General features: G+C 43.6%; 1 protein-coding gene across 1 annotated transcript in view; it reads left to right on the top strand.

Moving 5' to 3' along the window:
- LOC308292007 (carboxyl-terminal PDZ ligand of neuronal nitric oxide synthase protein-like) overlaps positions 1-12,029 on the top strand; it is a 236,139-nt gene that overhangs the window by 129,642 nt on the left and 94,468 nt on the right. The window contains exon 7 of the mRNA XM_080734199.1: positions 6,522-6,703. Within this exon, the coding sequence (XP_080590325.1) occupies positions 6,522-6,703 (182 nt within the window). The remainder of the gene's footprint in view (positions 1-6,521; positions 6,704-12,029) is intronic.

Genomic DNA, 12,029 nt, shown 5'->3' with positions numbered 1-12,029 from the left:
AGATTTACTTCCTTGGCCTGATGGCAGCGTGCACAAGACATTTGACTGACCCAGTGGTTTGCGTTCCTGGGAGCCTCACCATAAATAGACAAATCAATGCCAAAAAGATGATGGATCATTAAAACCCACTGAGCAAAAATGCAGAAATAATTTTGACTCTAAAGCACGTTTATTGACAAAGGAAAGTAATGCTCTGCATTTATTATTATAACAATAACCGCCTTGAGGTGAACCATCTTGTTTTCAAGTGGGTCCATTTCCCTATTCCATATTTTTTATTTGCACTTTATTTGTCTTTCATGGAGCATTGCCATGGGAGAGCCAAGGGGGAGAGGGAGCAGGAGAGAAACCTGCTGGAAGCAGGTTGATGGCACAGGGACAAACTAGAAGCAGTGCTCTTCCGAGCACAGGTCTCCACCAGGCCAGGCGTCCTGGTGGTGCGACTGTATAATAGGCCAGTGTAAAAAGGGTGGCATAATTCTTCACCTTAGACCTTTCATGGCAATCGGACACTGCATGCATGATTTGTAGCATTGTGTTCAAAAAATGTGTTTTGCTAAAGTCTACCTGCTGGTGGCGCTATAACAAGCCAATGTGAAAAGGGTAGCATTTGTTCCTTGACATAGTGGGAATATGTGTGGCAAATTTCACTGTAATTGTCTCCACCAGCCGAAGGCATGGGGGAGAGTATGTTTTCCTCTCCGTCCGTCCGTGCGTCCGTCCGTCCGTCCGTGCGTCCTCGCAGTTTGTGAGCGCCAAATCTCAGTCGCCGTTGGCCCGGTCGCTGCCAAAGTGAGCACACACATTCCCTGGATGCCAATCTAGAACCTCTGCCCTAAATTTTTCAAATGGGCCTTTTCTAGCGCCAACTAGTGGCCGATGTTTGCTAAACACATTTCTGTGCACTACTCTTACAGATTTTGTCCAAAAATCCTACAAAACGGTAGGCAATATCTCGACAGTCATGTGATCGACACGGATCTGTCCGATTTTGCATATTCCATCCTGTTTGGCTAAGATTGGCTTCCAAAGTTTGTGGGATTGAGCCGTTTTGAACAAAATGCCTCAAATCACAAACGCAAAGTGCAATTATCATGAAATCGCGCACACACGTTCCCACTAGGCCGAGGAAGAAATGCCACTTAATTATTTTTTAATCAGCCTCATGGTGGCGCTATAACAGCCCGATTTGTGGTTTTACCTATAACTCCACCGATCAGTTTCAAACTTTGTAAGCGCACTCCCTAGAGGCTAAGGATAAACCTTTGCCCTGCATTTTTCACATCAGCCTTTTATAGCGCCACCTTTGGGCCGACTTATGTAAAACACATTTTTGGATATTACTCCTTGAGATTTTATCCAAAAATCATGCAAATCGGTACACAGTATCTCTATAGTCATGTGATCAAGTCCGATCCGTCTGATATTTCATATTCCATCCTGATTGGCTAATATTAGCTTCCAAAGTTTGCAGGATTGCTCCGTTTTTGAACAAAATGCTTCAAATCATCAACGCAGCTTGCGATTACCGCGACATTTGCCATACATATTCCCACTAGGTCAAGGAACAAATGCTACCTTTTTAACATTGTCCTGTTATAGCGCCACCAGCAGGTAGACTTTAGCAAAACACATTTTTGGAACACAATGCTTGAAATCATGCATGCAGCGTCCGATTGCCATGAAAGATCTAAGGTGAAGAACATATGCAACCCTTTTTACATTGGCCTATTATACAGTAGCACCACCAGGACGCACGGCCTGGTGGAGACCTGTGCTCGGAAGAGCACTGCTTCTAGTTGCAAGCTGCGTTGATGATTTGAGGCATTTTGTTCAAAAACGGAGCAATCCTGCAAACTTTGGAAGCTAATATTAGCCAATCAGGATGGAATATGAAATATCAGACGGAGCAGACTTGATCATATGACTATAGAGATACTGTGTACTGATTTGTGTTATTTTTGGAGAAAATCTGAAGGCGTAATATCCTAAAATGTGTTTTACACAAGTCAGCCCAAAGGTGGCGCTATAAAAGGCTGATGTGAAAAATGCAAGGAAAGGGTTTTTCCTTGGCCTCTAGGGAGTGCGCTTACAAAGTTTGAAACTGATCGGTGGAGTTATAGGTAAAACCACAAATCGCCCTGTTATAGCGCCACCATGAGGCTGATTTCAAAAATTTTAAGTGGCATTTCTTCTTCGACCTAGTGGGAATGTGTGTGCGCGATTTCATGATGATTGCACTTTGCGTTTGGGATTTGAGGCATTTTGTTCCAAACGGCTCAATCCTACAAACTTTGGAAGCCAATCTTAGCCAATCAGGATGGAATATGCAAAATCGGACAGATCCGTGTCGATCACATGACTGTCGAGATACTGCCTACCGATTTGTAGGATTTTTGGCCAAAATCTGTAAGAGTAGTGCACCGAAATGTGTTTTGCGAACATCGGCCACTAGGTGGCGCTAGAAAAGGCCCATTTGAAAAATGTAGAGCAGAGGTTCTAGATTGGCATCCAGGGAGTGTGTGTGCTCACTTTGGCAGCGTCCGGGCCAACGGCGACTGAGATTAGGTGCTCACAAACTGCGAGGACACACGGACGCACGGACGGATGCACGGACGGACGGAGGGGAAAACATACTCTCCCCCATGCCTTCGGCTGGTGGAGACAATTATTAGAGAGTGGAAGGGTGGAGGCGAGGGCAGTCCCTGTAGCAGGACAGCAGGGGTCCAGGGGAGGAGGCTGGTAATGAGTGGAGGACAGTGCTGGGATCACAATAGCAGGGCAGAGGTTGCAGTTCTGACAAGGAGGTGTAGGAAACAGTTGGATTTGACAATGAGGGAAAAAAGGAGTGCCGTACTGGGAGATGTACAGTAAAGAAGGAAGGTTTAACAGAACACCCTTTGCGAATACTTTACCAAACCATGGAAGAGGTAATCTCATCTCTGATCTTGCAATTGATCACCAAGTAAGGGAAGAAAATGTTTCTTCAGCCAATGGTGTCAGTTGGGTACAAATTGCACACTTTAGTAGTCAGAGCACAGGTAATTAAAGCCAAGTCAAATGTATTCATAAAGGAGAATGCTGTTCAGAGACCACAGAAGGTAGCTAAAATCACACATACAATAAACAACATAGCAAGACATAGGCACAAGCCAAAAATCAAAAGTATGTTTTTAATCTGGATTAAATGGAGCCCTGGCAGATCTGACAGGGAGGGGAATGCTGTTCCACTGTCTAGGACACAGGTGTCAAACTGGTGAACTGAATCAGGCCCACAAGATACTTTTCTGAAAAATAAAAACATGCAGTACTACCTTATATGACACTGCTGACTCCCGCTGACTGCTTGTTACTGGCTGCTCGCCACTTCTGTCTCCTCCTGGACGGCAGCTTGTTGTATCAGAACAATAGAGACAGTTACATTACACCCATCTTGGCTGCACTCCACAGTACACTGGTTACCACACTGGTTACCTGTTAGATTCAGAATAGATTTTAAGATTTTACTGATAACTTTTAAAGCCCGGCAGAGACTTTCCCCCAGCTACATCATAGCCTTGCTGCCTTGCTGTGTCCCCACAGTTTACCTTGTTAGTTACCCGGAGCAATCAGGCATTTGCAGTCCGGGCACCTACGCTTTGGAATGCCCTGCCCATGGAGCGGACGCTAGCAAAAACAGTGTTCTCCTTTAAATCACTTTTAAAAACGTATTTTTGTTAGGGCCTTTTCTTAGTGGTTTTGCCGCTTTCAGTTTTTTGTGTTATCAGTTTTTAATTGCCTTTTCTTCTGTTATATTCGTTTTAATTATGTTAGCCATTGATTTTTGTATGATGTTTTAACCTGTATGATTATTATGCCGCTCGTTTATCTGTCAAGCAGTTTTGTAACCTCCTTTGGAAAAGTGCTTTATAAATAAATTAATTAAATTCATCATCATTAGTGATGTCCTTGCCGCTCTCGCTTTGCATACAGTTCACCATTTGCCCAATTTACATCGTCAAACACACCACCAGAGCTCCATTCATGTCCTCATTTACAGTATGAATTGAGCAATCTGGTAGGCTAAGAATGACCATTCACTTGTAAATTTGCGAAGAGACTTTGCTGCTGTGGTTCAAAATGCTCTCCAAGAAAGAAAGATTGACCGCGAAGGTTGGATATTCAACACTAATTAGAGATAATGTTTTTTGTTCAGCTGCAAATCTACTAGTCTCATAAAGCTCCCAACAACTGGCTTGTGCAAAGGAATGTGACATCAAACAACGTTATAACACGTTTCCATAGAAACATTTTAGTAAGTATGAGAAAAGTATTCAGGAGTATGTTCCGTATTCACCAAAAGTCAGACAGCTTCACTTATGTTATTGCCCACAAAGTAGCTACTGCATCAAAGCCATCATTTCCGATGGGGAAATCATCAAAGTATGCATGTTGATGATGGCTGAGTAGGTGTGCCCTGAGAAGAGTCAGGCGTTTGCTGCTAATATCCTTGTCAAGGAATACTATGGCAGAGAGAGAATCTGAGACATTGCAAGCTATTTGAACTGACGACTAAAAGACAAGGTTAAGTCATTTATTGCCTTCTCTGTTACAATTGATGAGAGCACTGACATGACTGATGTAGCCCAATTTTCATTATTTATATGTGGTATTGATTCATCTTTGACCATCACTGAGGAATTTGTGGAGAAACTGCGCTCACATAGACCCATATTAATGACATTATGAAATTAACTGCTGCTCAGAAACTGGTCCCCTGTTGACAAGCTGGTTAAAGCTTGTGATTATTTTTCATTAATTAATTGTCTGAGTTTGATTGCTGGAAACAGGCTTGCATAAAAAAGGTTGTGTAGCCATTGACAATTTGTTTTGTTAGTTTATACATTTATTTCACGTTTTACTTACAAAGGTTAATTTCCTATGAAGTATAAAAATAATTGTAGTTGAAATTTAAGTTTTCTATTTTCAAATGAGTAATAGGAGCTCCTAAACAAAAATATTTTTTTTCACCTCATAATTTGTTGAAGCATATGACAGAAATGCCAATAATAAAAGTAGCTAATCTTCTTAAAGAGATACTGTAGTTAATGACTGAGACAAACGGCTGAAAAGCAAAGGCAGTGATACTGTAGCTGCAGAAGTGAACGTGTCCACAACTGGTGTCCCTCACACCAAGGATTTTAACATGGGGTTTGACAAGGAAGGACAATTTGCCAAGACTAGTTTTTATTTCCTATTGCTGAATGAAGGCCAATTTGAAAAGACCAAATAGGACAACATCAAACGGGCCTTCATTCAGCTGTCGTGCCAAACTTGATATCCTCAAGGCAGTTCATGAGGCTGAACATGAGATGAACAACATTACCTCTGTGGAAGAAGATCCCTTTGCATTATTCCACCCCTCTGTTTCTCCTCTTTATTCATATCTGAATATTCTATTAGTTATTAGGCTGGAATATCAATTTTAGTCATTAAAGTTTGATGTGAAGTTTGCTGAGACCTCTGTTGGTGATAATGCACTTTAAAATAAATCTCTCAGATTTAATTTGTTAGCTATGAATTAGTTATGAAACTGCTTTGGTCAACGTGTGTGTGTGTGTGTGTGTGTGTGTGTGTGTGTGTGTGTGTGTGTGTGTGTGTGTGTGTGTGTGTGTGTGTGTGTGTGTGTGTGTGTGTGTGTGATATACTATACTTGTATGTAATAATATTGTTGTTTTGTTATAGTTTTTAGTTAAACTGTACCCTATTTTGCAGTGGTTCACAAATTGGGGTCCAGTGACCCCCAGGGGTCCTTGGGGGAGTTCCAGGAAGCCCCCGGCAAAATGAAGACAACAGCTTAATTCCACTATTTCACTGGCAAGAAGTTAACCCAATGAAAGAATGTATAAGAATGTACTTTTAACTCATAGATATAATTCTGTATTAAATCTTCTATTATGGGGGTTCCTGGCATAACATTTTTTCAAATGGGGGTCCACAGCCTCCAATGCCCCATACACGGCCATATAGTGATGTGAAAAGGTTTGAGAACCACTGTGTATGTTTCTGCTAGTTGTTACCACTTCTCTCCCAGCCACACGTACATGAACTCCTGACTTTACGGTATACTTATTTGCACGGCGGTGTCGCACACCGAACGTTGCTCACAATGCAACGCGTCGTGAGCTTGTAGATTGTACAAATGTGGCATAATACCACAAAGCACACTGGGGCTGTGCATAGATCCTCCTTTCTCCTCCTAATACCTGTGTGTTCACACTATACAGAACATGTACATACTGTACACACACAAGTATAATCTGTGAAATAAGACAGTTTTCACATGTGTCTCTGAGTATATATGCAACCTATGCACATGTATCCTTTCTCACCAGCCTATACTTTTCTCTTTGTATGTTCCCCACCATGCGTGCGTGTGTGTACATAATCATGCATACGTGCGTGTGTGTGTCTTTGGCGTGGTGTGTATGCAGGCATGCGTGCTCATCTCCCTGTGTGTATGTGTGCTTTGTCTGGCTTAGCACGAGAGCTGACGGGCGCGGAAACTCCTGTGACCGTTGCCGAGGAGACGGACATCGACGCGGAGGAGACCATTCCATTACCGGTGGCTGACAGCACGGTGGATGAGTTGAACCTAAACCGAGGTGTAACAGACCTGGATGCCACAGCCAAGACCACCGACCTCAACCACACAGACAACAAGGTGAACTGTGTGTGTTGTGTGTGTAGGGGTGGGCGATATGGTGATATCGTTGAGACTATACAATGTCTCCACGATATGCCTTTTCAGAGATATCGTATATATCGTGATACAATGAGGGAGAGCCTTGGAAAAATATTGTGATATTGTATTTTTCCATATCACCCACCCTGTCTGTGTGTGTGTGTGTGTGTGTGTGTGTGTGTGTGTGTGTGTGTGTGTGTGTGTGTGTGTGTGTGTGTGTGTGTGTGTGTGTGTGTGTGTGTGTGTGTGTGTGTGTGTGTGTGTGTGTGTGTGTGTGTGTGTGTGTGTGTGTGTGTGTATTTTGTGTGTCTGTATGTTTATTTGCTGTCTCGCTCCCTGTCAGTGACTTTGTTTAGGAAATAGGGCTTTTAAACTGAAATCTAATCAGGATTCAAGGTTGACCTTAGCGGAGCAGAGTGGATGTGTGTGCTTGCGTGTGGAATGAACAACCTGTCATTCTGTCACTCTCAGCCTGTTGACCCGCTTCTCTCTCTGGCTCACTGACTCGTTCTTTCTATGAAAAAGGAAACTCTTTCAGTGTTATTTTGGCAGCTGAATTTTATGAACGTTTCATAGCCGGCCAATTCCTCTGCGTGTTAATCAGTGATGCATCATGGGAGCCTCATAGTGCACGAGATCTGACACAGCTCAGCTTGGCTTGACTAGTGGCTCCAGATCTAAGGAACACACTTCCACCAGCCCATCTACAGCATAACCAGAGACATATTTTAGGGCCTAATCTTTAGATTGTCCTATGGGGCTGTAGTGCTATTATGAGCTGGATTGGAGAAGCAGCATTTTATCATCATGTTATTTCCTTAGAATTTCGTATTTGGTTGCAGTTGTGAGGAGATGATATGATTCATATGAGGTCAACACTACAGCATTGATAGATAGGTGGGGAAGAGAGTGAATGTATACCGAGATTGCATTTTAGAGACCTTGGATTTTGGGGTGAGGGTGTACAATTCTGTATCTTTTCATCTTTATTATTGCTTTCCATCACTGCAATACAGGTATATACGTAGGATCGAACAGTGGTGCACAGGGGCAGATGGAGGCTCTTCTGCCTGCCTCAGAAAATGCTTTTCATGTTAGATAGCTCGCTATAAGAAATGTTATTACGGTGACATGTTTGTTGGAAAGATTCCTTACACTCAAGAAATGGTTACCTTTCACCTCTTTTGAACTACTCTGCTCATCCTTTTACATCATCATGAGTACACTTTACAACTTTCATGATGTTTGTTGTATCGTCTTTGATCACTATAAACATACCGTACAGTGTAGGGAGGGAATACATCAGTTTGTGCCAAGCACTTTTTGCCTTTAGCCATAGGCATCCTCTTCAATACTGCTGTGAAGATCGATATTAAAATAGTAATCCCGAACAAGTGAAAGATCTGTTTGGGGGATCCTTGACTCACTGATCAAGTCACAGTGCTGCACAAACTCTCTTCTGACTGAGAGCTCCCTCTTGAACTGGAAACTTTGTTTCAGTGGTTCTGATCTCAAACTTTCTTCATGCCAAGGATGTATTTAGACCCCCATCTGAAAATATTCTTTGCTGCCAGGGAACCCCATACAAGATTTGCTACAAGATTTACAGCCCAGAACCCACTTTGAGAACCACTTCTAATGTGACTGTATTGTGAATACGCTTTAAATATGGTTTGCTGCACAGATAACTGTCTAGAACAGTGAATTTGAGATAAATCACACTTAAGATTTTAGTGCTCTTTTCAGATGGAGACCCATCACCAGAGGGCCTGCGACCTATTGTGGGTCCATCGCATCCATAGTTTAAGAAAGTGTGCTGCTTTACAGTCCTTTGGCCCCATTAACATTAGGGTTATGAGGCCTTTCAATAGGGCTCCTGATTGAAAGCAACACGGCGTGAAATCACTGAAACAACCTTCTCTCAGCGGTGACCTCTATTCTCAGGTCATTGCACTAGCTCGGGAGGGTGTGTGTGTGTGTACGCCTACATTCATGAATGTGTGCCCCCATGACTTCACATTTGTCACTTTTAACAGCTTGATTGATTACACGGTAATATTTGTGGACATGGGAGTGTGTAACCTGGTCCCGTGTGTGTGTGCGCACGCGTGTGTGTGTGTGTTGTGTCTTGCAATTATTACTTTGTGGGGGCCCACAGGTGCCCACAAAGATAGTACAATCAGAGAAAAACACCTTGTGGGGACACACTTTAGTGTCCCACAAGGTAAGGGTTAGGTTTAGGGGTTAGGTTAAGGGTTAGGGTTAGGGTTAGGGTTAGGGGTTAGGTTTAGGGATAGAGGTTAGGGTAAGGCCACAGGACTTGCATAAAAATGAATGGAATGTCCCCACAAATATAGTAGACTATGTGTAATGTCCCCACAAAGTAGTAATTGCAAACCTGTGTGTGTGTGTGTGTGTGTGTGTGTGTGTGTGTGTGTGTGTGTGTGTGTGTGTGTGTGTGTGTGTGTGTGTGTGTGTGTGCGTGTGTGCGTGTGTGCGTGTGTGCGTGCGTGCGTGCGTGCGTCCGTGCGTGCGTGCGTGCGTGTGTGTGTGAGTGAGAACACACATGTACAGGGGCGTCACAAGGGGGCGGAAAGTGGGACTGAGTTACGAGGGCCCAAGGTTGAGGGGGTCCTAATTATTTTATACTTTATCTATTGAAAAATAGCAGATATACAAGCTCATTGCGAGCTTGTAGGGTCTGTGGCCAAATACATATAATTTTGGCGGTCCTTCACATGAAAAGGTTTTTCAAAAAACCTTAAAAGGATTTGAAATATTCAAATTGAAATAGACACATTTTCACAATCTTTCAAAAATAGCAGATCTACATGCTCGCAGCGCGGCACTCGGTGCCGCGCTGTGAGCTTTTATATCTGCTATTTTTGGAGCTGTGTGGAACACAAGCTCCCTATACGTGGCCGTGTGTGTGGGTCTGTCTCCGTCCGTGTCTGTCTGTCTGTATGTAGCCTGCAGTAACCTTTTCTGACCACACATGTTAAGGGAGGGGCGCTGTTGCACACACACACACACACACACACACACACACACACACACACACACACACACACACACACAGCTCCACTTCGAACAGAGGTTCGATTTTCAATAGTTAAAGCACAAAATAATTGTGTGGGGGCGGGGCCCCCAGTCAATCCTTGTCCCCAGGGCCCAGAATTTGGTGTGACACCCCTGAATGCATTTGTTTCACACAATTGTGTGGCCGTGAGCGGTGGGCTTTGATTGGCTGCAGGTTTTCTTCTGGAAGCTCATGAAAGGAAAGCAGCCTGAGAGTGTTAAAGTTCATTCTGGTCCTGTCAGATCCTGTTAGACTGACAGAGCTTCCAGTGCTGTGCCTTCAAATGACCGCACTGTCTCCTGCCCCCAGGGTTGGTGTCAATGGGTCAAGTCGGGACTTTTACTATGAGTCCAAAGGACTTGTCTTATGGATGAACGACATTGCAGTAGAGCACTGCAAAATTAATTGAGGTTAATTCATCTTTGAAATGTTGACTACCGCAAAATTGTACTTATTATACTATTAGACTAAAAAAAGGTTTGTGATATCCTACTTCAATAATCAAGCTTCATGTTATCTTCAGCAAGGGGTCCCATCGGGAAGTTCTTCTCGCACACTCAGAGCCAAGGAACGCATTAAAAAGCCTTTATTTGACAACTAGGGCTATTACATATTAAAACAATAAAAAGCCATGTTATCTTCATTCCAGCAAATCTGATCCCCCCCATTTATCTGGAAAATATGTACAGTATGTGTTTTGTGAATTGCAATTTAGAATAAAATGTCATTCTTCACTGAACAAAATGGCAACATGATATATTATGTCAGAAATTGCAACTCCAGAGCAAGAGATAAAAAAAAAAAAAAAAAACTAGGGCAGATACAGGCTTTATGAATAACATTCAAAGAACCTATCACTGATCTGCAGCTACTCAGTAAGGGTTAACCGTTATATAAACTGAAAGTTGGACGATCAAATTATATTATAGGCCCAAGCAGACAGGACACATTGGAGCAGCTGGGGGTTTGTTTTTGGAATTGTTATAAATGTGAATCAAAGTTTCTGTTGGCTGTTTTTGTGCTCTATGCGCCTCATGTTTTTTGGAGCAGTGCCAAGGATGCCCCAAATTGACAGAAATTGAGTGAAGCAGTGGCGGTTGGTAGACTGCCTGCAACACGCGTCCTGTCTGCCTGGGAAGCGATTTGTGTCTGACCCTTCTCTCTGTTGTCTGTCGTTCTGAGTAACACCCCCCGATGTGTGAATGAAGTGATTCATGGCAGCAGTCACAGCGCTCCAACAGCCATCGCTGTCTGAGAACACTTAACTTCTGTCTGCGTGCATCTCACTCATAGTCTCTCCTCTTTCTGTGTCTTATATTCTTTGTCAGTCTTTCTCCCTTTCTTTGTAAGAATTCTTTCATCGCCATCGTCCTCATTCTTTGAGAGGCAATCTACTAAGACCTTTAAGTGTGTCTTCTGCGAAGTCCTCTCCTTAGAGATCAAATCCCTACATTCGAGCAACCAACATTCCAATGGTGAGACACACTTCCACACACTTCAAACTGTATCTACATTTACAATATCTGACAACACCTCTCATAAACACACACACCAGGACAGACTAACCTGGACGCTTTGCGCTGTCAACATTTTATACATTTAGTCTCTCTGCAGGACCGTATAGTTTGTGTTTTTATGCTTATTGCACAATTCGCAATTGCATCATCCATTTTGTCCTCCGACGCGATTTACATCACAAATGGGCGTCAACAAACTAGCGCGACGCGATTTACATCACAAATGGAGGGGAGGGGGCAGGGGGAGAGAGCGAAAAAGAGAGAGAGAGAGAGACCGCGCGTGTGTCATGTCCGTGTGGAGCACGAAAGTCTCAGGTTACAGTTTGCTTCAAGCAGCGATGAGAGAGAGAGGGGTAGGCAGCAAGAGAATGCAGCGACGCGAAGCAACGACTCGGCAGGAGAGAGAGAGAGAGAGAGGACAGCAAGAGAATGCAGCGACAGAGAGAGAGAGAGAGAGAGAGAGCCCCACCTGTGTCATGTCAGTGCGGAGCGAGCCACGGCCAACAAGAATTGACACATGTCAATATATAAACTGGTGAAATGGTGACTCGGCAGGAGAGAGGAGGGACAGCGAATGCATTTCCCGGCAGCGGCGTCTGCCGCGGCGTCGTCGGACTTGCCGACAACAGCCGCGGCAATGATTCCTATGCCGTGGCAATTATACCTAATCCGTGGCAACGCCGGACAGACCGTCAATGTGCAGCAATGG

The sequence above is a fragment of the Nannobrachium achirus genome, assembly GCF_963921795.1.
Source record: "Nannobrachium achirus genome assembly, chromosome: 1".
In the NCBI taxonomy this organism is placed as follows: Eukaryota; Metazoa; Chordata; class Actinopteri; order Myctophiformes; family Myctophidae; genus Nannobrachium; species Nannobrachium achirus.
The sequence above is the reverse complement of the archived record's forward strand: the minus strand, read 5'-3'. Positions and strand labels throughout refer to the sequence as shown.